Here is a 25,700-nt window from a genome sequence, read left to right on the forward strand (position 1 = left end):
TGAGAAAATAGTGCAGCGCTAATAAGGCAGTCACAATTGCCGCTTTAGCTTATCTTATCGTCAAGTATTAAAGATGCATCGTACCTGAACGTAAAACCCATCGGATGTCGTCGCTAGCGGCATTGTAAAAATATGTACATACAGAGTACACCATACAGATAATTATGAGATACCGTACTCCAACGCCAGTTATTATAAAATTCATCTACACTGAATGCCCTATTGTATGTGACACAATAGGTTGTGCACACACTTGTCGCAACCAGAATCGGATATTTCTACAAAATTTATTCGGCAACCTAACACATCAATTAAATAATAAGAAAAGGTTAATTAGGCATTGGATGTCGATTTTGCTGGCACCAGCAAGCATGGAGGCTCGGCACCAACTGCCAACATGACAGTAATCTCGTTGCCCCATGGGTTTGCATATTAGCAAAATACGATTAATAAAACTTATTGGTTTGAATGGTTCAGCACTATCCATGTACTGTATGTGCAACCAAACTTTTGCACCCAGACTTCATTAGCTTGCACAACGTTAATGATTTCTTTAAAGCTTATTTCTTAGTTTAATATACTATATAATTTTACAGTTTGTAAACATATAGTTTTAGATGCTTATTTCGGAACGAAACATGTTATGACATTATGAAAAGGTGTTCATGCGGAATTCAGTTAACAATAAAGGGCGGGAAGTACAATTCAGTTATACAGAAGTTATTGGCGCATGCGTAGAGTCACGGAATTGTGTACATTTACAAGCCTGCTTAATTTAAACTGAAATTGTAACCCTCCTTTAAGATCCTTATTGTACAAACATTCAGTTCCTGTCACAGAACTACTTTAATTTGACTGTAGGACAATTGTGCGAAAGTCTTATTCTGCAGTTTATCGCAGCCATTATTTTAGTAGTACCAGGCTACCAGCCTAAACGGAAGCAAATTAATAACCAGTAAGAGTCGTGAACGAGTAAATGATATTGTTGCAAAGTGACAGCTTAATCGGCATAAAGTTTATCGTTGCGGAGAAGATGACGTGGCCGAGTGGTCTAAGGCGCTGGATTAAGGCTCCAGTCTGTTCGCAGGCGTGGGTTCAAATCCCACCGTCATCACACTTTTTGCTTAACTCGTTTTTGCTTTTTTGGTCTCGTAACAGGGAAATTTTTGGTATTAAAGTAGTGGTTCAGAGGCATGTTTCAAATGAAATCAGTTAAAAAGGGTTTATCTTATAAAATTAACGACCACATATTAGAAAAAAAGTGTCCTTTGAGCCTTGAGGTATCGTGGTACGATAATTATGTGATACTTACAGACACAGTTACGAAATCGCCCGGTACATGGTACATTTCGCGTACGTTCACGGGAAATTTCGCTCTCACGCAATTTTTGGGATTGCTTACAATATTTTATACTCAGGTGATTTGTATAAATTCGCGTGAAAACCGCTGGGGTGCACAACATACGGTTGCGAAGTTATGGGTGAATTAATACAAATATACCAATAAATAATCCATAATATAAATTATTAATACATGATAATTACCAAAAACGTTTGAATGAACCGCATGTGTCAAGGGGAAATAAAAGGTATACAAAACTGAAATAGTCTCATTACAAAGCAGTTTTCAAATTTTGCACGTAAGCGCACGTAAGTATGAAGATTGTTCCCAGATCGAACCAGCCTAGTTCTACCGTTTTTTCAAATTAATTTTAACTTTTGTGAATTCATTTATAAAAATGTCACAGCTTATACGTGTGTACAATACAGAGCCTGTACAAACACTTCCAGATTTAGCGCTCTGACATTGACATACGGGTGGCGTGGAGTTATTTTGCTGGAAAATCGAGACAATTTACCGTAACATGTACTTAAATGCGATAGGACGTGCGTACGCGGTTATACTGTATACTGTTCTACTGTAGTTTAAATAAACTTTAACTTACGATTAATAACAAGTAGTAAATTTTACTGTGCTCAACAAAAAATTAAATGCCATTAGCAAATGCTTCCATATGATTTAGGAGGCAGATATCGTATAGCTCCGGTCTTCCGCGATGGTGTGGGTGGTTGAAAGATATTCATATACTCTTCCTCTTCGTCGGCTATGGACGAATGGAGTGGACTGGTTTCGCCGGATTCCCGTGCCACTGACGGATCTTCAGGCGGCGAAACCCATCGAGGAAATTTCTGGTGCAGTTTGCGCCGTAATCTCCTGATTATCTTATTCCATGCAATCAGCATAATAATTGCACCAAGCGCAAACGCCGCAAACTGAATGAAGACAGCAACTGTGGCCACCGCTTGAAATGATTTATTAGCTGTTAAATATCCACCAATTATTGGACCAATTGCTTCTCTAAATGCAAAATAATGGTTGATAAGCACTCAAAAACGAAAGTTTACAAAACTTTATAACGGGTCAATACCTAATTAAGAACTGATCACGTCTTTGAACTCACCCAATGTATATCGAAGAAAAAAACCCAGCGACTACTAAGGCATATGTTGCAACGTCTCCTTCCATCCCGCAGAATCTGGTAATGGCAAGTGTGAATTAAGTGTTCATGAGACTTGAGGTACGTCGTTGGTACCGAAGTCCGCGCTTAATATATAATATATTCAAAAGAGTGTGCTCACATTGCTCTTTTAAGCATCGTATCGAAACTGAACACGAAAATGTATGCGATTGCCGTATTCAGCACGAATAGACAGACTGTGTCCAGCCAAAGTCGCCTGAAAGAATTTTGCAAAGGTCAACCACTCAATTATTTCTTATCAATAAGAAGGAGTCGTCAGTTTTGCTATCGTACTTTCCTATAAAAGACAGTGGAGGGATAGGGCCAAGGACCATCCAACACAGGGCTACCACGAGAGGGCCAACGAGGATCCACCGGTAATCCATTTCCACTTTGCGAAAGATGAACCCCCACAAAGGTGCCATAGCACCATATGCCAAATAAGCGATAGCAAACACTAAGCCCTCCACTAATGGACCTTTCTCATACTGGAATCAAATTTGGTTATTGGTTAACATTAAAACTGCGATAGGTCATTGTGATTTATTTGGTAGCGCCGATTCAAACAATAAAAAAAGATTTGTAGTTTCATCTCTGTACTGTACTTATACAATAATTGCCCTTATACGTACATCAACTGCCCTTATACATCTCTGTACTGTACTTATATTATATTTATATTGATTTGTAGTTTCATCTCTGGACTGTACTTATACTTGGTAAACTTAGCTTACAGTGGCTAAATAAGGTTCCAGGGCGGTTTCGAACGTTCCCCAAACGATTCCAGCAGCCATGGTTAACAACGAGCACCCAATAAATGCAGTATCACGGATTAGTCTTTTCTTCTCTTTTTTTCTTGCAGCCAGATTCAAACCTAGAAATATTTTTCGTAATCTGAAACTGTATGTGAGTGTGCCAGCAATAGCACAAACAGAGCATAAGTTATAAGCGTTTTCAAATAGAGATAACTTTTACCATTTGCATTCAAATTATTGCTACTGCTTACCAGTGATTTGTTCCAGGGCACAATATCCCAAACCGGCCGTCACTAGTAGGCAGGCGCCAATCAACAAAAAAGGAGCAACAAATCCACAAAACTAATCGGAAAATAATACCTTACATGGAACGTAGATCAATATAGTGCGAATAACAATATACACGAAATTCAGTTCGTATGTATTGTCAACCGGATACAAGTACACAGCGTCTGCGCAAACGCTTTTTTTTAAATTTTAGTTTATCATAATTCGGCCATAAGGACAACGAGTTTAAGCGCAATAAAAGTACATTTTGGACTGATTTTCATTAAAGCAATATGGCTGGACTAAGTTGCCGAGCGGAATATTTATCACTAGACTGGTTGTATGCTTTGTTACAGTACTTTACTTTAAACAAAACACCGCCAAGAGCCGGACCCAGTGTGAAACCAGCGCCCACGAATCCTTCCAGAACGCCCTGTACAAAAAATGGTATACGTATCATCTGGACGACGTTCATGGTATGTAATACATATAAACACTATTCGTTGAGTTTCTACCGATTTAAAGTTAATGAATTTTAATGAATTTAAAGTACATTTGATTAAAGATGCAACAAAATTACAGAAAAGCTGCCAAGAAGAACAACACATAAGTGATAATGAATTATTCGGTCACTTACAAATGCAAAGCTAGCGCGGTCAGGAAACGTTAGGCAGACGATCACGTTCGATGCGGTAATCAACACTAAAACAAATTAACAACTTCTGGCATATGATGTGATCTATAAATCGTTATTTAAACCGCGTACGGTACCGGAAAAATAAAGAGCAGCTACAAAGTGCGATTAGAATTTATTCTATATTTAAAGCATCATACCTGCGTAATAAAAACCTTCCACAAAACGGATTATAATAGCAGGAGTAGCAAATCCAGGTACGGTGTTTGCAAAATCGATCATCCTAAGATGAATAATATTCTTTAATTAGTTTGTGCATCAGGAGTTATAGTGCACTAATGTTGCTAACGTCAGGATCACAAACGCTGAGAACTACTTGGACAAACTCACGCAAATGAAACATAGCAAACTCCTCCAAGAAGTGCACTGTAAACAAACGAATTTCGTGTACCGATCCAAGGAAGCTACAAGTAGAGGATAAAACAGCATTATTAATAGGGACTTGCTATAAATTCTATTACATGTTCTGCACTTAAACTAAACGATGCAATAAAATTATAAAACTATAATATATATATATTGCGCTGAACATTAAACTCACGTACGATTTTAGCCTGAAAAGGTTCCAGTATCACAATTGATATGGCAAAAACGGAAAATATCGCTCCGCAAAATTCGTAGGGTACTCCTTTCCGCGTAATCTGAAATTAGAAATTTCATATATACAGCGCAGTATAGAAATAATTACATACTTTTGTTGTTAAGACTGTACAAAAATACCGGTAACAATACAAATTAATACAGCTGTGCTGTGCGTGCGTATTTGTGTGATTAAAAACGGTATGTTGGCAATTTGGCTTACCTCAATGGGAAGAACAAGCGGAATCGTACTAAGTCCCATATGCATAAACATACTGGAGCAACTGCAGACGACTAGAACAAACATTTCCTTCCGGCTGTATCCTTTCGGAGGAGGGGTCTCCTCCAGTGGCTCATGAAGCGATGGACTGCGAACTGAGAGAGCCCGCGCATACGACGATCCGGGATAGTTTGACGCTCTAAGAAGATAATTATAGTGTACGAGCTAGTGTAACGCAAGCCGCACTGGCTGCACAATGGAGGTAATTTTTTCACGCGAAGGTAGCTATAGTACTTACTCGTCGACATCCCGGTATCCTGTCATAACCGTCGCCATTTTGCAGCGCTGTCCTGTTTCGGCGAGAGGTAGTCAAAATGCAGGTGCCAGCCAGATTTGGCGCAAATGCAACTTTATTTTTGTAGGCCGAGCCTGTTTTTGTTTTCCGTGGAGAACAAATGCGCCATTCTTATGGCAGTAGAAGGATAACAAATTCCAAATTCTATGCCCGTGCATATACAGAATATCTGTACACCTTGCTAAAACGCGGGATATATGGGAGCTCCCTGTTTTTTAGTTCTTACAAATAGCACGTTTGATAAAAAGATGGTCTTACAACATTGTACCGTTTAGCGCATTCATGCCCCTCGGGTTGACGAAATTTTGAAGACACTGCTACAGTAAAGAACATAAAAAGAATGTAAAGCTTGTTCTTTTGTACGATGCCTGCAAGCAGTTTACCGGGAGGCGGAAGCATACTGTATTAACTTTGTCGTTTGCGTTTCGAATCCTCCTGAACAAATGTAAAACTATATGCTCGCATATACCTTAAATTTAATATCGCTGTTGTTATGTCTAAAAAATAGTTAGGATTTTTCATCGGTTTCAATTAAGGTAGGATCGTGTGTTATTAAAATATTAAATTAATGTAAACTCTTTTGCATGTAACTGCAGCCCAGACGACTATAAAATTTGTATTGATACTGATACGTACATTATTTACAGCCATGACCACTATCGCGACACGAGTATTTACATGATTCGGCAGAAATGCATAAATATTCAAATTAGCTGGGTGAGTTTTTTAATTGCTGCGCCAAATTCTCTTAACAACATCCCAAATTTGCTTAATGTTTCTTACCACTTTATTTTTTCTTACTACTATTTCAATTTTTAAATTTCTTAATTTTATTAGTTGTTGCTTCTACTGATGTCTAAATTTTTCTTAATTATGAAGCAGTACCAATGTCACAGACAGCTTCGCACACTGTTGCTATTTGGATGGCCATTGTCATGAAAAAGTAATATTACTTGCAGCTTGCTAGTAAAAATATTTCTACGCGAATGAAATATTAAAACTCACGAATTCAGTAAAAGTACAGAAGAACCCAGCAAGCTTACGTTAAGTACGACTCGCAGTTAAAATATAAGTGAAATATAAAACAGAATTTTAGAAGGACGGTAATATTGTTTATTCTACAAAGTAGTTCGTGATCAGCACCTACAGAACATCCCGTTACCAGTTTAAAATACAAACACTCACAAAATACGGCGGTGCTTTTGGTTGAGTATGGTTGTCGTAAGGATTCACAGGATACAGCTATAATCTATTCTATAATCTGCCTTGACCAATGGCATCTTGTCTCAAGAGTAACAAATACAAACCGTCTTTGATTTGCTATGTATTTGCTATGCTAGAGACTGATCTTTCATTTCACTTCGATTACCCCTTTTTTGGATTTAGTAGCAAAAAATGTATAGCATGCACAAAACGGGGATAAAGTTATGTTGCCTTCTTCTTTCTATAGAATGCCTTTCTGAAACACCTGTGTGCAATGCCAGTTAACATACATTTTAGTAGTACCCGCAAGAAATTAAAACTTAAAACGACCACTGAAACTTATCGCTCGACTATTCCGAATTTCCAATCGCCTACGATTTTATTTTTCATATGGTTGTAAACTGTACAATAATCCGCTTGTTCAGTGCATGCGTGCCTTTTGTTGTCAGTGCTGTTGCGCCACAGTAATCTCGCTTGATATATGCATATAAAATATTTATACGAGGGCCATTCAATATATTCGTAGCACTGCCGCGCCATCTTCCACTGAATTTTTTTTATTTTACTATTGCCATAAAGTATATTTCTACAGTCTATATACACTGCAAACATTTATGTACTAAATCTTGAAATGGATCCACAAAGAAGTTATACGGTAGAGAAGAGATCGACTCATGTCAATCTTCCTGGAGCTCTTTATGATTTTTTCAGTTTTTGCTACGGAAAGATTTCTTAAAAATCTAAAATTTGTTAAACTCATAAAAGGTTAAGGTATGCTAATGAATTGAGTTTCTAAGGATACGTCAGCTTGAGGGCGAGAACTAAAGCAATGAACTTGTGGAAGACTGGTTGTGCGCGTGAAAACCATATGGATAATTTCGAGCGAAAGTCAGTCTCCAAATCTCCGAAGCGAGGTGCTGCAGTCCATACTCAACGCTACCTCTACTGAAATATTTTGCCCATTTGCTGTTTCTTTCTAGCTCATTCAAGATGCTTCTCGATCATGGCTTTTATTTAAAGTACTTTTTAGACGTCGCAGGGAAACTCCTGAAAGTGGTCCCTCAGTTGAGAAAGCGGAGTGCTCGAAGCTGCATCGTAGTAACCAGTCCGTAATAGTACAACGTAGTGGCGATGAATTAAGGAAGAGAACAAATAACTTAAGATGAAAAGAAATTCTACAGTTCTTCTCTAAGAACTTTTTTCAATAATAACTTGACATGCGCACTTTCAAGACAACTTTTTTTCACTCCGGGTAGCCTTATACAGATAGATGCCAACCGCCAGCCGTAGGCGGTATCACCTCGGCCATTGCCCTATGATCTAGTTATGAATGATACAGTTTTTAAAAAATTAGATCATAATTCTGAGAATTATTTGCAACCACAGTGCTACGAATATATTGAATGGCCCTCGTATATATACTGCAGGAGCTTCCGTACAGTATATTTCGCTGGTACCGTAAATGTGTGCGAATACTACTTTGTATTACTGTCCAAGTTAACAGGTTCGTTGTGCCAGTGCAACAGTAGCGTTGGAAAATACCTCGACCGACGGCTTTTAATTGTAAGCCGGCTTCGCGTAAGATGGTCTCGTTTGCGATTACTTGGCAATGTTTATGTTTACAACCAGAACAAATGCAGGTCGCCAACTAGATAGTGTACATATGTGTAACCGAAAAAGACATGTAGAAAGAGTACGTAGTACACATATACTGTATATAAAGAAAAAGTGCCAGGAAAGGTTCTCTTCCTTAATGCTGTTACACCAAACAATTCTCAATCACGATACACAGCTCCGAGTTTAATGGAGCACTTATTTATTTATGTATGCTCTAGAAACGGCAGTTACGATACTAGCCCTTCCGGATCGTGCAAACATTTTACAATTAGAATCCTAAAATGAGTTTCCATAAGCTGAATGGTGTAGCATTCAAACAACTGCCATTTCCTTGGGTATGGATCCGAGGTTGGTAAAGGATTTTTCGCGCAACCGCAGGATAAAATTCAAATGGAAGGAATTGTCTCCCATGAGTTATTCCGATTCCCCTTCGGTCAAGACGGAACGGCTAAGTGACCGGAAGTTGTAGGTTTAACAGAATGTACGAATACAACACCGTGACCCGAATTCCAACATTTTGCCGCATTTGGAACTCGACTGGTTGCGCCTGGGATTCAGAGAGCTGGTTTCCATTACTTACAGTTCAAGCAACAATACTACATACCTAGTGGAAGTTCATGATGCACTTGTATCCGCGCAAACTTATGGAAACCCTGTGTGAAGGAATCGGGCGCAGTGCGCCTGGACCGTCCGCGGGTGTATTCAAGATGTACGACGGGCGCATATCGAAGCGGATTAGCGGAACATCCGTAACAGCCAGGTAGACCAGCTACACCTAAAGTTTTCCTTACAATTAGAGGGTAGTAAAAAGATTTTAACGATTACGCGCAAGAATCTGCCGTTGTTCGGAAAAATAGTTTCTTAATTCTATGCTTTCATAAACTGCATCCGGATCATGTTCTTGCTGGGCTTGTGCCTTTTAGTTTGGCCCTTTTCGTGTTTCCTCAAATATCTGAAATTATGCTACAATAAACCTTCTCTTTACTGTTTATAGGTGCGATTACTATTGTAGGATAAATACTTTAATAGTATATTTGCGATTGCAGTTGTAGGATGACGATACTAAAGCTGAGCAAACTCTGTGTTCGATCTGGCGAAGTTTATTTATGCATTCAGTTGCCTAACAGGAAATTGAAAGCCTTTTCAGTTGGTCTTAATTGAAAACGTAGTGCAGAATTTCCAAACTGGATCTTATGTTTTCTTATTGCATACGTACATGGGCACATTTTAAACAAAAACACTGAATTAGGGTTGTGGAGTGGCTACATATTACTGTGTTTCGAAATGGAATTAGTGGCAAACTTTCGCTGCGGTTTATTTATCATTAAAGGTAATTAATGTTGTTGATGCATGGCAGATTTTCAAGTAAAACGCTACTTATTCTACACTTAAATTAATTATCCCTTAGCCTGCAATATGTTGCACCATCGCCCTACAGCACAACATTTATTTTCTGTGGTAATATAATATGCAAAAAAGCTTAATGTATTGTTCCATGGTATAACTCCTTAAACACATTTTAAAATTTTGTGCATTTGCCATAATTCTCGTTTTTCATGTTATTATCATAAAAAACTGACGCTTAAAAATGTTTATTTATTTAGCACACGCAGCATTTATTTAATTGGCAAGCGTAAGTGATGCAGTTAGTGCCAGCATAATTACACTTTAACCTCACCATTTTGGTTTCGTCGAATAAGAGTAAACTAGTAATTCCGGCAAAAAGCACCGCAGAGTATACAGCGCATTCTAGTTGAGAAATTTCGTACTCTAGTGTACGCGAACGTCGGCCGGCAAGTTTGCTGCGAATTATTTTGGCTCCTTTTTGTTGTTGTCCTATAACTACGACTACGCGCTCTTTTATGTCATACAAATTCTTGAAGTACCGGTATCTTACAACTCTTTTCAGGATCGCCAATGCAGCTGGATCTTCTGGGAAAATGCCGGACCGACTTACTTGCTGAACTGAAACGAGTCGTATATGTCTAGCTAGGTGCAAGTTGGCGTGCATTCAGTCCTTGGCAATACTCCATCGTAAGTCGGTAAACACTACTTACTCGTACTCATCTTTTCCGGTAACGTGCTGGTACAAATTAAGTGATGTGGAATCAACGGTTGCAGAAACCTTGCTTTCGGTGTGTCATTGATGTTTAGTGTTTACTACAGGTGCCGTGCGTGGAAAATCGCTGAATGACGGGGGCATGTCAGATTTTTCCTACCACAACGTAAGACGAATGGACAAATACTATAACACAAGAAAAACGTATGTGCTTGTGCCAAAGATGAGGCGTTTAACTATGACAAATAAGATGTTCGGAAAGGTTTGCAAGGTGACCCTTTTGTTTACTTGAATAACGATTCCAATCCGAAAAGCCGGATATCATTACTAATCTTTTGGTAAGAAAAACAGTACCAACACCTACTCCATATTTATAAAAATCTCGCCGCTGTCTGTAGTTTGGTTTTTGGAACTCCATTAATAAATTGCACCTCATCAAGTCGGCTTGCTTTGCTCGCCCGCGTCTTTTTTTATTAAATCAATGCTGCTTGTGTAACATTATGTGTACGCAAATCGAAGCTAAGGAAGGAAGTACCTTAAGGAACTTACAATAGTAATCAAAACCTAGAGCAAAAATTTTACATACTGAATATCAATTATAATCATCGATAACCAATCTCTTTGACCACTACCTTGTATAGTCAATCCTTACTGTGCAAACGTGGACAATTAACTGCAAGCAATTTTTTAGAGCAGACAGCACAAATTTTGAAGTTTCAGCGCTTTTTAAAGTTATTGATTTTGTGGATGTATTAAAAAGATAAAGTTGTGCAATAAACACGGTAAATAGCCATAGTCGTATATGTGACTCTGCCGGCGAAATAAAGGCTTCTCCACTGTATTGTACAGTCTCTGATAGAGGACACTTTCAGAATTCAGTCATAAGATTACCGAAGTGAAAACAGTATGCAATTATCAAGTGCAACTAAAAAACAAACTTTCAATCAGTTCTGTTGTAAACCTACTGCTAGCTTGCCGCAGTTTTAATACAAACAATGTACACTACTATTATACTTGTACAAGTACTGTATAAAATATTTGTTTGTATGGTCTGATCGGTAGAATGTTGCTGTGTTTGTTATGAATGTAGTGTTCCAGATGTCAGTGGCCGGCCTGGAGCGGAACTACAATCTACGATTATAAGACTTAGTATTCATCGGCGCTATAAACCAATCGGATCAGGGAAACTAGCTATTGGAAAATAACATGGAGACTAACTGGCTATCGGAAAGTTCTTTAACCGGGTACGTAAAAACTGGATGCACATATCCGCCATACAACTGTGAGTTCGAATTCAGTATTACGCAGCAATCCAAATAACATACATATCCTAAGATCGCCATAGCCATTGTACAGTTTTACCCTGATTGGTACATACTACTGTAGTAACTAGTACGCCAATTTTTAGTGTAATTAAGGAAGCTAAAGTCAATAATGCAAAAGTTATAGATATTTGGAGTTCTTTAGTTTTTACTGAGAACACGTCACGTTAATGATCATTAAATGTGATTGAAACAGTTAGACTCATTATCCGTTCTGGTTAAATATTTAAAGGATAAAAGTTAAACTGCAATGAAAACTTGCAAATATTGTTTTAACCCAAATGTATATATCACATAAAAATTAATCTACTTTCAACCTAGGAATAGAAAGCAAAAATCTATACATTAAAATATATCATCAGACTTACAAGAGTTAACTTGCACTGCGCATCATTTTGTACTGAACTGACAGACTACATGATGCTCACGACCAATAATGCGCAGTACGAGCAAAAAAAGTTCTAGCTATAGGTATACTTCTACCTATGAAGTTGCAATTACGCAAAGTTATCTACTCTAGATGGTCTGTAACTATGTGTTTTCTACCCACAAGCTACAGTATCGCCTATAATTTGCGTATGTTAAAGCTGCTAAGTGGAGCACTCCGCCCTTGATAGTAGGTTGCGTTCGTGTGCGTATTTAATTAATTTTTTAATTCACGATTAACTAAAAAAGATAAGAAGGTACTTAAGTAATTTAGTAAGACCGAGATAATTAGCAAATTTTACAAAGCGACGGAGTGTCGTCGTAAAAAACTTGGCTGGCAATACACAATTTCGTATTCGTTCTATAAACTAAACTAATATTATATCAATGATACTAAGTATGTGCAGTATTCCAAAAACTCTAGACATTGCCGCATAACATGGTATTTGCAATATTTTTATAAAAGAAATTTATTTAAGCAGCTAGCTAACAACATAACGCGTTTAGGACTAATAATGTGAGCGCTTAATGAGATTTCTTTCTATTCTAAAGGACATCCTTGAGAAAACAGTATTACATTAAACTCCTACTCTGATTTCGAAAAGAATCTCATTAAGGAACTGGAACGACTTTCAAGTAAACAAATGCCTTTAATTTTGGCCGGAAGCCATTTAATTATTGAGTTAAACGAACTCCCAGAACGTCAAGGTCAAAAGATGATATTTGGAGGTGACCTCAAATTTACATGTCCTTTGTGCTTTGGCACTCAACGGTTAAACCGCAGTCCCGCCACCGCAAGCGAAGTAGACACTTCCTACGTGTGTTTACTACGAATCACAAGTCTGGCCGGAAGCTAACTGAATACTTTAGTAATGATTACGAAAGCATTAGAAATCGACATGTAACAGGCGTTGTTCTAATCTATCAAACAAAATAACACCGAGATTTGCGGTACTTGTATAGACTGCTGACAACACCGCGCTCATACATCAGATCGATGATCATATACACCGACAAAGCAGTTTTCGAAAAAGTGATTCAGCAGAGATGACATGCAATTATCGCCGCAAATTTGTTCGACTAATTTAACACTATTTCTGAAGGTAGTAAGAAGATCTAGGCAATCTGAACCGAGCTCTCTTGCAAATATAAAATGCAGAATTGTTGTGAACATGTTCACGAACTGGAAAAAAGGTCTGCGGTGTACAGATTTTGAATGAGAGCAGGATTGGTAAGGCAGGGGAACAACAAAAACAGTCCTGATGAACTTCCAATCTTTTATCTGATAAATTGGAGTACACCACCATTAGCAAATTTATTTTGGGTTCATAAATCTAATAAGTTAGAAACATCTAAATGACAAAAATAATAAGTAATAAGGTGAACGTCGTGACTATGAAATCTCTCCTTGCTAATTTGAAACTCGCTAAACCGAATGTTTTTATACTATCGACTAGCAAAGATTGTAAAATACGCACAACGTTGGCTGTAATATTGTACTAGTTGTAAGCGTAGCCGATAACATTACTTCTGCTTTTCCTGGACGAGCAAGAAATAACATTGATTATACACTTTTAGATCTCGCATTCACAATACTTTCCTAATATTAAATTCTGACCTTTGCTCACGCTGTACCTGAACTTGTTCTAACAATACATGTACAGATATATTCAGAATAAGTACATCGGTGATGAATGGATGAGTCGATTTAGACATTCCTCTATAGACTGACTCAAACGTTTTTGTAGCGTAACTTGCAAAATTTGGCAAAGCTTAATTTTGTTGGTTTGCAATATTTAATATTTAACTTTATTTATGAGTGATGCGCGTGTTTACTAATAATCTGATGCTAGTGTGCATACAGTGCAGAGTGTTGGGATGTCTAGCAATCCTTTCGGGTATCTTCACGCATGCGCGGCACTAGTGAACTTTGTAGCACAGAACAGCACTCGTAGTTATAGTCTTCCCGCACAAAACGCTACCGGTAGGTGTCGATGCTGAAGCTGCCAACTGCACGTACCCGTTTCTGATAGAATCTTAGCATGTGCCCAGTTATAGCTGGGAAACTTTTTTAGATTTTTTGATAGTGAATGTGCAGGTTTGCTTTTGCAGACCAATTTCTGATTTTAACGTAAAATTCTTTCGCCACTATCGGCTTACTTTATAACTATTAACCAACCGAGATCTTAGTTTAAGTGTAAATGGCACTGCATGTAAAAGTTTAAAATAAAGATACGCAACCAACCAAAAAGCAGTCGCATTTCATAACAAAAAAAGCACGAGCCGCAAAATTAAATATAGTGGGAATGTAAAATAATGCTACTGAAAGTGGAAACGGTACTTGGATGTACGAACACTTAAAAAAGTGAGGAGCCAACACTGGGTCGGAACAAGCTGATATCTAAATGAGACTTCATAAATGGTTATTTTATTTGTGGGTAAATGGCACTCTGTGACCCATGTATTACAGTATTCCTCCGGAGTTTTGCGTGCAAATATTGTTGCTTTTGCCAGACAGCACATCAGGTGTCCATATGACCTTAAGTTCATGTAATGTTATGAGACAACAGCTAAACCTGATCTGGATTTTGTTTGCTCTATGGTTCCCTCACCCTGCTTTGTCACACGTTGAGTTTCTTGGAAAATTTTCGGTGCGCCGGTAAATATTGGCGTTTTTTTTTCGACAAACACACTTCTGCATTTTTCCGCTAGGAATTGTAGCCACTGATCAGACGTGGCTCTGTATTGGTCATATAATAATATACCCAACAAAACAATGAGTAAGTACTTATGTACTTACCGACGTACGTACCGACATTGCTGCTTAAGCAGTACGATAATTATTTATTTTAGCGAACAATGGGCCGCTGGTGTGTACGATACACTGAATATCTCATTGGACTCAATGTTGCAATATTAGAAAACATTACAAAACCGCCAAATACAGATACGTGTGCAACTATACGCGTCGCATAGTACTTGGTTTTTGGTGGATTTATGGACTTACAAGTAAAATTATTCCGCCTGAAGCGGAAAATCTGTCAGCGGATTCACTTTCGCTTTCACAATAGTGGGTTTTAATTAATGCCAGGGCGGTCTTTAATTTGAATAGTGCCGAACCTTGAACTCTTCGATTAACTCCTAACTGCCGCAACCATATATAAGTAAGTCCAGTATCACGAATTCGAAGATGCTAAGGTGCACTTGACGGTGACATTCCACAATTGCGTTTTTCTTAAACTTTGATGGTTACTTTGCATTACTTACTCTGCATTGACAACAAACATGTTGGATTTTCAGTGTTATCAGACCCTCGCTGTGCAGTTTATCTTTGCTCTGCCGGTGATATTGGCGACATACCTTGTGTTGTACTCCAAGAAAGGCTCCGCTGGCCGGCTTCCTCTGCCTCCGTCGCCCTTTCAGATCCCTGTTCTGGGCTGCCTTCCGTTTCTGAACTCTCGCTTTCCCCATTTAACCTTTTCCAAATGGGCGAAATCCTTGGGGAAAATTTACAGTTGCCGGATGGGGGCACAGTTGGTGGTTGTACTGAACGATGCGCAGATTATTCGCGAAGCCTTTGCACAACCTGTATTTAATGGACGACCGGATATGTACACAGCCAGAAAAACCAGCAATGGCTACGGTAAGCGGAAATTGTATACTTCTGCAATTAGTGTTTGTTTTTATGCATCAATTTTTCACCTAATAAATTTACATATTGATCGTTGCACCTTCTAAATTTGTAGAAAATATAAATTTTTTTCACTTAAAAATTTTTTTCTTATTACCTGTTTAAGTTTTTATGGTTATAATCATTAACGCTATTTACAATCTTTAGGAATTTCGTTTGCGCCTGACAACACTTGGCAGATACATCGCAAATTCGCGGTGAAGACTTTTAAAATGTTGGGCGTGGGAAAAAACATCATGGAAGAACAGATTCGGGAGGAAGTGGAGCGTCTAATTACCACCATTTCCCAGTTTAAAGGCCTGCCGTTTTGCAACAAAAATATCATTCGGACCGCGGTGGGCAATGTCATCTGCGCTGTACTGTTTGGACAACGCTTCACCGACAACGCGGAAACGACGACAACGACGCAGCACTTCTACGACCAAATGAATGCCGTTTTCCGATTTTTTGGCGTCGCCGGTATTCTGAACATCTTCCCCTGGCTGATCATCGTTCCCAAGGTGCGGGAAAGCTTTGCCAAGGTGATCGAAGCCCTGGACTGCGCCGGACAGTACATTAAGAATGTGTATGCACGCCACTTGGAAACATACGATAGCAACGTTACCCGTGATTACACTGATGCGTTCATTGCCTCGCGTTTGCGCGAAAAGGAACTCTATTCAGCACCGAGGCTATTTACCGGTAAGTAAAACAACCGTCGCGAATTCATTGTCATGGACAGCATACATTGACATCTGCACGAAATTCGCTACCAGAACGCACTGTAATTATCATTCCAATATTTTCTAGATCAGCAATATGTGGCAGCGGCACGTGAGCTCTTCTTAACCGGTTATGATACAACGAGTGCGACATTAAGATGGGTAAATATCATTATTGAAAAAATGGCAAATATCGTTAATGTACCGGAACAGTGGTTGAGTCTTGAGTGCATCTTAATTAAATGGCATCGTTTCATTCCTGCAGGCGTTTCTCTATACCGCTTCTGATCCAGTGGTTCAGGAAAAACTTCATAAAGAAATCGACACGGTGGTCGGACGGTCGCGTCTGCCGCTGTGGACCGATGTGAACCAGATGCCGTATACACAGGCGGTGCTGCATGAAGTACAGCGCATCAGCTCCATCGGTCCGATGGGAGTGCCGCACCGGGCCATCGAAGCAACGGAACTGGGTGGATATTTCATACCCAAAGACGCTTGGATTTTCACAAATCTCTGGCACGTACACCGGGATTCAAATACCTGGATGGATGGGAACTCTTTTATTCCCGAACGTTTTTTGTCAGCTGACGGCGCTAGTATTATAATACCAAAGCAATTCATTCCATTTTCAACAGGTACGTTATTCTTTGTAAGAATCAGTTTAAAAGCTCAGTTTTCATTAGAAACTTTTCTATAAACCGAATAAATTATGCCGATCTAATATAACGCCAGAATGACAGAATCAAATCAAAGACAAAAACTTGGCATGTCTGATCTACAATGCTACCTTGTGTGCACAGGAAAGCGATCGTGTCCTGGCGAATCCCTGGCGAAAATGGAACTCTTCCTCGTATTTGCATCAGTATTGCAGAATTTTTCGCTGTCATTGGAAGGAGAACTGGACTTGGAACCGCTGAACGGGATAACGCTCGACACTAAGGATTATCAAATGAGAGCTGAGGCTCGATAGATATCTGGCGCTCAGTACGAGTACTGACTGACCAGATCACGGGCGTGGCTATATGTGTTTCTGGATCCCGATGCTCACTGCCGCACAAATCCGGATGGTTCCCTAACCACCGTTCTTCCTAGTGCATTTTGTAATGTTGTTTTGGTTTGCCTGCCCTAGTCATTAGTAATAACTGTCAGTGTCATGTGGACAATAATGTCTCATCTCGTTTTTTGTCCTTGTTGTTGCTCATGGAATTTGTACAGATATTTCTTATAAGTATTCTGTACAGGTGTTATATAAGATTATTTGGGGTATTTAACCAAATTATTTCTGTCAGTATTTTTACCCCTTAACGCTTTTCAGCTAATTTTAACTTCGACCGCGTGCACGTACATATGAGTACGATATTGTACGATTCTGCAGAACTCATTTATGTAAAGTTTATTAAAGATACGCTGCAATTAGGCCTGCAGTTTGTAATTTTTCGCCACATAAAATTGCGCTTATTCTGCATGCTCTTCTAGATTCGTTTACTTTAAAACTACATTAATTTTCGCCAATAACCCACTCCCTACATGCACAACTGTTGGGCTAACCAGCAGTCAACATACAAGTATGTTTATGATCTCTTGAACACGGCCTGTAACAAACCCTTGAACTTGTTTGCAGACATAATCGAAAAAAATGATTTAATGTTGTCTGTAAAGACAAACCGTGCTGTTGACACAGCGTATAAGCTATGCACACCGGTATGCTGCATCTATAGATATTTTAATTTCACAAGCTGGTACTTATTTACAGTTCCACATATCTGAATGAATAGCCACAGGTATCAGAGTGTGAAACCAGCCCAAAAAAAATCCGCCCATGCATATATGTAAATTTGCAAGTTACTGGCGTACTGTTTTCTTGTAGTCAAACGGAACGTGGTCGCCGAATTCACGCTGAACTTGACGCGCTCTTACTGGACAAATGCGTTACGACAGCACCGTGAAAAAATTTGTCCAACACTAAAGTATTTTGGTGTATTGATTTGTTTGATACCTTAGAATGTTACACCTATGTATAGTCCGCAATTGAGTTGATAACAGCAACCGCATATTATTTCAATTCTTTTACTTATAACTTTTATCCGTGTTTCGATTTCTGTGATCCTGGATATATATGAGATTTATTTTTTGCGGAACGGTTTCTAGACCTGCACTTATGGCGAAATGTTAATTTTGGATACAATTATGGTAAGCGGTGACAGTGCTGCATGTACCGTATTACCGCCAGACAATCGTCTTACTTTTCCCAATTACCGTGCTAAGGCGATCGTAGCAATGGAATACCAGTGCCTTCGGCATTTTTCCAGGTTCCAACAACTGCAACTAGCAAGCTACTAGTGTAAGAAGGTATCAACGCATTTTTCGAACTTTTAAGATAAGGAAAAAATATGCTGTTGCTATTATAATTTTCGTATTAGTCCAAGTAAACGAATGTCAAGTACAGCGAATATAAATCGTATACATTGTAACACAAATAGTTTATAATTTGTGTTATACATCGTGTAACACAAATGCGGAAAAATTAATTTGAGGTGCGGATGTTTCAGTTAATTAACCATAGACTTTAAAGTGTGCCAAGTAATGACAGTAAAAAAAATCACGAAATTTTTCTACATGGTGCGCGTAAAGCTAGAAATCCAGATCTCAGCTGCAGCAGTTACTCCAATCAGTCGAGTGTGGTCCGACGGCAGACTGTAAATACTCGTATATTCTGTAGATAAATTGCACTGAATTGCACGCATTACTGCGTTTAAATTCATTGAAATGGATATACGACTGAACATATGCTATTGTACATTCGGCGTTTTCAGCTCAGCAGTAGATTCTCGTTAACAAATTTTATCTGTAAAGTAATAACATAAAATGCGAATTTCAATATACATATAGAATTCTATACGGATCGCCATACGAAATAGGGAATCATGGTCATTCTAATATTTTAATTACATCGTCATGCGTTTTTTTAGATTAAGCGGCTACAGATATAACTTATGCAAGCTTCACCGTTATGCATCTGAAGGCCAATGATCTCTTGAATGCAAATGGGGACTTTCGATGCAGTTGGATACCGAGTAGAATTATGGCTGACCGTACTGATTATTCTTGCATCACTTGGGATTATCATAACATTCAGCCTGTGGAGTTACACATTATACAAAATTCTATCGCTAAATCTCCGCACCAGAAATCTTTGGCTCAGCCAAGCGTCGCTATTCTTCATTGTTCTGTCATATGCAGCCTGCTTCATCTTCATACCGGTACCCAGTAATTCCATTTGCGGCAGTATCCGTTTTCTTCCGGGGTTCTGTTATGGCGGATTGTTCGCCACATTGTTGCTCAAAACACTGAATATCATACAAGAAAATCGCGATGTCCCAGTGTCGCATCAGCTGATATTATTTTGGACGCTGGTCGCGGTGCAGGCAATAATTGCCGCCGAGTGGTTGATCCTAATCCCACCAAGGACAGTTATGATTAGTGTAGGCAAACCGGATATAACGGCTTGTAATACATCGCTCCTGGATATATTGGTATCGCTTGTGTGGCAGATGGTACTACTGTTCATCCTGTGCATCGCCACGTCGGTAGCGCGTTATCGCACTATTATATATCGTGAAGAAGCGTTTCTTATTTCCGTTTGTGTTGGGTCGGTGGTTGCTATTTGGATTTGCTGGATTTTACTTGGCACCGTTGGATCTCGAAGGCCGCATTATGAGGTGACCAACTTACAAGTTATGTATATATGCAGTAAATACATTTTGCATGAAACTGTGGCATAAAACTAACAACGAGGTTTTGTTGGATTGAAGGATCCTTGCCTAGCCTTTGGTTTGTTGACAACCGCGACTACTGTACTGATTTTGATATTTTTGCCACGAGCACGCCGCTTATCAAAACTATCCAGGACGCTCAAACACTCCAGTTATATCGACGAAAGCTCTATTCGTAAGTAGTAAACGTACCATTCCAATGTCATATGCCTATACGAGACGGTACAATGTAAAGGTCACCAATTTAATCGGATTCAGATCTGTAGTTGTGGGATTTTATTTTGATAGAATATAAATCAACCAACTGTTAGTACTAGTAGTTTATTAAATAAGATTAGGTTCACGGTAATTTAACTAATTGCTAAAGTCAGTTGAGATGAATGATTGTGTACACCATTAATTTAAATACGAATAGCTAATTTAATTTTAGTTAGGAATTGATGTATTATTACCCTATTCGACTTCACTGTTTTCAGCAAGCAAGCTGTACACAGTCAGTACAAACCCCAGCGTTCTGATCAGCCCATTTGAAGAAAAATTGTCCAGGAATGCATTGCATCATAGCACAACTTCGTTACATTCGCTGTCACAGTTCTCGCCAAACGACGCATTCCTCTCGATGCAGAATAAAAATTCAAACGTGCACCGATACCTGGGATCAACCGGTTAGCTTAAAATCGGTTTAATGATTTCGTATACCAGCAATGAATTAATCAAATCTTTTTTTTCTCTCATAACATTAGAGCCGTCACGCCCAAATAGCCAATTAGTCTACTTTTCTCCGATCGCCAGCCGCTCAGTTCCTACTCCCGTATATATTTCGCGGGAAAATGTGTGGATAGATGATGGTACAGTATTACTGTCTAGTGGTAGTGTAAAATTTAATAAACATTTTTGTTGTCCACGAAACAATTCTATCTTACTTCATGGTTTTTGCGGTTTGTGGAAGCCACAGCTCCATATTTTTGGATAATCTGAATAACCATTTTTCGTGCAGGGACACATCTGTAGCCCTTAGTTATGCATATGCAACTCAAAAAATCCCAAATGCCATCAAAAGAGGACCATCAAAGCATGAATACGAAACCAAATAATGCAATTAAAAACCGCCCAATGGATACAAGATGAGCAACATTCAACACTTCCGCAAAGCGAGAACCCGGAATGCAGGCCTCCCCAAGATTCCAACTTCATGCCGTACATTACGATTTACGAACGAGTCGGTCTATCCCTATAAGGCTCCACAATGGCATTGGACACCAGATACGCCGCTAAAATAAAGACGACAAAGAGCCCGCCCCGCAGGTATCCGATATCGGTGGTCCACAAGAAAAACCACAAGAATACAATGGTCCCCACCACGTACGTACTGGCCAATGGACGTAAACTAATTCGTGGCGGCAACGCAGACCCGTGCACTTCGCCATAAACTTGCACCGGAGTATGAGGTGGTTGAATCAGCGGATGAACCAGCCGAGCTTGGAAATCCTGTCTGTTGTACAGTTCTTCAATCTGCGATCCATACTAAAAAAATGAACACTCCATAAACTCAATTTAACTCATGCACTATTTTGTCAGGCACTCTGGCATACTAGCATATTTAAATGGTGCGAAAGACCGCTTAGTAGAGGAATTAAAAACGCAATTTCCCATGTTCGTGCTGGTTGATTTTCCGGTTCAGTGATGTAAGAGACCCGAGACGATTCCAGAGAATCCACAACCTGATTATACAGTACGGTTGTAATTAAATATTGACATTTGATGCAACTACATTTTGTTTGACATTTTATGCAACTTCATGTAATAAAACAGCTAAATTATTGTGTTTACCGACTGGCGTCGTTTGGTGGAGACAGACCGTAACCGGTTGACAGAATCAGCTGGTTGGGCAAGTGGTCGATCCAACAGGAATTCTGCTTCACCAGAACTAGCTGGTACTACCACCGGTTCGCCCTCTTCCTCGCATATTTCTTCATACTGAATCTGATAACGAGCAATAAATTAACCAAATATTTTGCGCACTGTACTGATAGATATGGGTACGAACCGCAAATATGGCAGAAAAACATTCAATGCCTTTTGTAATATGCTTAGACATTCGCTCAAGTTCCAACGGCTGCAGTTTCATCCCAAGAACCGGACCGGCAACCAATCCAAACAACTGCTTAAGTCCATTTACAATGAGATCCTTCCAATACTGCAGATCCGCGCGATTGTGGACGCGTAGTGCACGACTGTCAATCAATTTGCGGGAAATTCGACGTTCAGCGGCGACTAACACTTTCAGCAGTTCCCGTACCTATAACATTAAACATACCAAACCTGTGAGGTCGAAACTGATAAAGAATTTACGAACTTTCGTAATATTTTCTGCGTCGTAGAAGGAGATGTAGTTGTAAGCCGGTCCTTCCAAATCCGCTAAATGGTTTTTCACGATACTTTTCGTAGGTGAACTTCCCGATCGAAGAGGTGCTACTTTTTTGACGCCAAACAGTTGGTCTTCCACATTGCGAATGAGCTGATACATTTCCGTATCGCAAAAAACTTTCCCAATGCGATAAACAGCCAGAGTATTAAACGGAACCGAGAAATCCACACGCAGCATGCGATCAACGAAGTTCTAAAATACGGTCACGTATTCGGAGTAGATGTCGCACACCAATGGTTACCATTAACATAGACATAATCGCACACAAGTACACGAAACCGAAAGTAAAACATTTCTTGGGCAACTAACCTGGAATAGCGTAGTATAAAACAGCAGATTTTCCATAATAAAAGAATACCTACGAAAGTGCACAATAGCAGCATCATGTTCGCAGTTACTTTTTGCGCTACTTGCGTTACTTTTTGCGCTTAACCCGTAAGCAAGGATGTCCGATAAATTTTATAGCGGAGCAGATGAGAACTTTTATATCGAATCTTACCACCGATAATCCTTTGACACGATAACAACATCATCGCTATTGGGGATATCCGTCAGCACGTTTTCATACCGCCATGGCTGGATGTAAGTAAGCCACAGCTCATAGATCTGTAATATTCAGTGTCATTAAAACCAATATACACAGTTAACGAAAAAATACGCATAAAGTTATGTACAAATAAGGATAATAGCTACCATAAGCACGAACTCACATAACGGAAGCTTGCATCCATTGGATACTTTCGCATCGTAAGCTTCAACAAATCATACAGTGGACGCTGTACCAATTGAGGTATGATGTGACTAAAAACGTATTGCGTATGTGGCTAAATCAGAATGCAAAATTACGAGATTTACTAAATACCGCTTGATATCCAGTAAATTTGTCTCCATGTTTTTATGGTATGCCCGTTCAACGACCGGAGCGTAAGCGAATTCGTGCAGAACTTTCACGATCTGCCTGAAAGCCTGTACGGCACATGTGGGTGGAAATACCGTCGGAACATTCTGCAAAACGGGCTGCCGACGTCGTGATCCTCCAGGCGACAGTGGAGATTGTCCAAATGACGGAGAATGACGCCCACGATCGCTGTAACGCGGTGTCGATGGATATTTTCTGCTGTATTTTTGCGAAGTAAATCCGCTAGTATTGAGCCAAAACTCTACGAACGTCTGAAACGGCATCAAAATTTCGTTAAGCAGGACGGGTTTGGATGAGTCATACGGTATTTCTCTCCGAGTTCTCACATTGATAAGGCATTCCAAATTTTCCGATGTTGCGAGCGGATGTGTTTGAGGTAATGGACCGAGTGGTTCGCCTGATTCCGTTCCCGTTCGAGAATTTTGAAAAAACCCCAAAGATCTACAAAGTCAAAAACGTGAAAAAAAAATTAACAAAATGGCGAACGCGGAAAGTTCAGGTTATTCGTATTCACGATTTAGTGACACATCCATAGAAGTACTGTATTTGCGACAATCTGTACGATACCTGCGAAGTGGGCCGCCACCAGCGTAATGACTCGACGCGAAACGCTGGTTATCCAAAATTGCGGATGCATTAAAAAATACTGAACTGTAATTATCCACCAGCGCCATAAATAAGCAGTCTGGTTCCGCTGGATTCTGTAAAAATATTCACCAAACGTGATGAAAACCTGCAGTAGCACTCTGATGAATAATTATGAATTCACACTGTTCATATGAAATCTGACGACGTACGTTTGTGCGTAAATCCGGATTAACAAGATGATAGGCAAAATGGGCGAAATAAAATTCAAAAGCACTCAGGGAAATGGCCGCCGAGCTATCCAGTCCGTCACCCGAGAATAATTCGGCGTTTTGAGGAACTTTATCGCGATACCACGATGGTATGCTGCCATTTTCCAAGCTCTTTCGGACGGCATGTGACAAGCACGAGATGGGAAAATAGTAGCGCGGAGAGGTGCTAACGCGTCCGCCCGAGACAGAGATGAGGAAGCGGAAAATGGGTCCATCCGTGTTCAGCAACTGGAATCCCGCATCGTAAACCAGCTTGTAGTTCTGACTGATATCGCAGAACGACACAGGAATATACGGCTGATCGGACTGAAACTGACCCGAGACCACCGCATGCTGCTGTCGATATGTAGACGAGGAAGACTGGAATCCGAACACGGCTTCCACAGCGGCTGGATAATAAATTTCCTGCAGATCGCGAAAATCGGAGCGCGTGAAAATGTTAAATAATTTGGCGAAACGAAGATCCAGGGGCAGTCTGGAAATTTCTGTTGAAATATCCTGCAACAGCTAAAGTTAACACAGGCAGCAGGCCGTGAAAGCAGAAACAACGATGGCAACTCACACGACCAAAATTGGAAGGCTCCGCAATTTTCGCGCCAGGAGCCCCGCTGCCACCAACGGCTAGTTGAGAGTACGATAGCTTTTGGCTTGACGACGCAGAATTCTGATAGTGTAACGACTCGGTAGGGTCCGCGTGTGTTCGTAAATAACGGTCGTACATTATGACAGTTAAAATTAACGGAAAAGTGACAAAAGTCCGAAAAACATAGACGTCTGTGCACCCAAGCTATACAACCATTTAATCATATTTTAATGATTTAAACGATGAGTAAACCAACTCGCAATATTAGTGACTTCAGGTTCACCTGCCCACATATTAGGTATAAATATTTACCAGTTCTTTGCCATTGTCGCAGTTCTCTATAATTCGAACGGAAACAAGGTTTGAACAATCCGAATAAAACCGAATCCTAAAAACTGGGAAGTCCGAAGACTCCGAACTCCGAAGTAAAGTCTGAAATCCGAACGTTGAGGCCCTGACCAAATGCTACCCGCTTGTCGACTAGACTGTAGCCGGTGGGGGGTGGCAACCGCAGAGAGCGACACTTGTTTCCACAGTACTTCTCAAGTTCCAATACCAATAGTCCATATACGTACAACTTTTTCGCTTGGAAGTCTCGGGATCATTTTAAAACAAAATATCGATAGATTCCGAACAAAAATTTACAATAAGATAATCTTGCTCTTTGAGCAATAACGAGGCCACTATGGGCGGCTCCGCACCGGTTTAACTGTAACACTTTGTGACTGTGTT

The 25,700-nt window shown here is 39.7% G+C and overlaps 4 protein-coding genes and 1 non-coding gene across 14 annotated transcripts; 3 read left to right on the top strand and 2 right to left on the bottom strand.

Annotated features, from left to right (window-relative positions):
* The first annotated feature begins 1,032 nt into the window (after nucleotides 1-1,032).
* Nucleotides 1,033-1,114, top strand: Trnal-aag (transfer RNA leucine (anticodon AAG)). The gene has a single exon. It is a non-coding gene; the product is annotated as a tRNA-Leu (tRNA).
* A 670-nt stretch (nucleotides 1,115-1,784) lies between these two features.
* Nucleotides 1,785-5,768, bottom strand: LOC129581186 (MFS-type transporter SLC18B1-like). Its single transcript, XM_055472121.1, has 13 exons — nucleotides 5,333-5,768; nucleotides 5,038-5,233; nucleotides 4,781-4,876; nucleotides 4,566-4,639; nucleotides 4,376-4,458; nucleotides 4,179-4,243; nucleotides 3,906-3,974; nucleotides 3,526-3,616; nucleotides 3,254-3,393; nucleotides 2,814-3,007; nucleotides 2,641-2,736; nucleotides 2,463-2,537; nucleotides 1,785-2,359 (listed from the first exon to the last, which is right to left on the bottom strand). Exons 1-13 carry the CDS (start codon nucleotides 5,368-5,370, stop codon nucleotides 1,999-2,001), a joined length of 1,578 nt encoding a protein of 525 aa, XP_055328096.1. The 5' UTR covers nucleotides 5,371-5,768; the 3' UTR covers nucleotides 1,785-1,998.
* A 2,549-nt stretch (nucleotides 5,769-8,317) lies between these two features.
* LOC129581189 (cytochrome P450 2U1-like) lies at nucleotides 8,318-17,813 on the top strand. Of its 7 annotated transcripts, none has more exons than XM_055472124.1 (9): nucleotides 8,318-8,969; nucleotides 10,119-10,243; nucleotides 10,376-10,606; nucleotides 11,359-11,512; nucleotides 15,317-15,659; nucleotides 15,855-16,388; nucleotides 16,497-16,570; nucleotides 16,674-17,043; nucleotides 17,209-17,813. In XM_055472124.1, the coding sequence occupies exons 5-9, from the start codon at nucleotides 15,539-15,541 to the stop codon at nucleotides 17,376-17,378; spliced, it is 1,269 nt and encodes a 422-aa protein (XP_055328099.1). In that variant the 5' UTR covers nucleotides 8,318-8,969; nucleotides 10,119-10,243; nucleotides 10,376-10,606; nucleotides 11,359-11,512; nucleotides 15,317-15,538; the 3' UTR covers nucleotides 17,379-17,813. The 7 variants fall into 7 exon arrangements, with proteins under 7 accessions (XP_055328099.1, XP_055328100.1, XP_055328102.1 ...); XM_055472125.1 differs by having other exon boundaries at nucleotides 11,367-11,512; XM_055472127.1 differs by having other exon boundaries at nucleotides 10,376-10,472; nucleotides 11,367-11,512.
* Nucleotides 17,814-18,244: 431 nt separating this feature from the next.
* Nucleotides 18,245-21,901, top strand: LOC129580889 (G-protein coupled receptor family C group 5 member C-like). Of its 4 annotated transcripts, XM_055471642.1 has the most exons (7): nucleotides 18,245-18,598; nucleotides 18,718-18,757; nucleotides 19,378-20,127; nucleotides 20,221-20,356; nucleotides 20,658-20,846; nucleotides 20,925-21,029; nucleotides 21,179-21,901. In XM_055471642.1, exons 3-7 carry the CDS (start codon nucleotides 19,447-19,449, stop codon nucleotides 21,190-21,192), a joined length of 1,125 nt encoding a protein of 374 aa, XP_055327617.1. In that variant the 5' UTR covers nucleotides 18,245-18,598; nucleotides 18,718-18,757; nucleotides 19,378-19,446; the 3' UTR covers nucleotides 21,193-21,901. The 4 variants fall into 4 exon arrangements, with proteins under 4 accessions (XP_055327617.1, XP_055327616.1, XP_055327615.1 ...); XM_055471641.1 differs by having other exon boundaries at nucleotides 18,245-18,757; XM_055471640.1 differs by having other exon boundaries at nucleotides 18,245-18,749.
* Nucleotides 21,060-25,414, bottom strand: LOC129580888 (sphingomyelin phosphodiesterase 4-like). Its single transcript, XM_055471639.1, has 13 exons — nucleotides 24,948-25,414; nucleotides 24,326-24,883; nucleotides 24,096-24,229; nucleotides 23,855-23,969; nucleotides 23,472-23,779; nucleotides 23,320-23,410; nucleotides 23,109-23,215; nucleotides 22,919-22,967; nucleotides 22,538-22,801; nucleotides 22,229-22,480; nucleotides 22,012-22,164; nucleotides 21,774-21,902; nucleotides 21,060-21,705 (listed from the first exon to the last, which is right to left on the bottom strand). The coding sequence occupies exons 1-13, from the start codon at nucleotides 25,104-25,106 to the stop codon at nucleotides 21,391-21,393; spliced, it is 2,634 nt and encodes an 877-aa protein (XP_055327614.1). The 5' UTR covers nucleotides 25,107-25,414; the 3' UTR covers nucleotides 21,060-21,390.
* Nucleotides 25,415-25,700: the final 286 nt, after the last annotated feature.

This window comes from Paramacrobiotus metropolitanus, unplaced genomic scaffold (assembly GCF_019649055.1).
Source record: "Paramacrobiotus metropolitanus isolate TYO unplaced genomic scaffold, Prichtersi_v1.0 Parri_scaffold0000005, whole genome shotgun sequence".
In the NCBI taxonomy this organism is placed as follows: domain Eukaryota; kingdom Metazoa; phylum Tardigrada; class Eutardigrada; order Parachela; family Macrobiotidae; genus Paramacrobiotus; species Paramacrobiotus metropolitanus.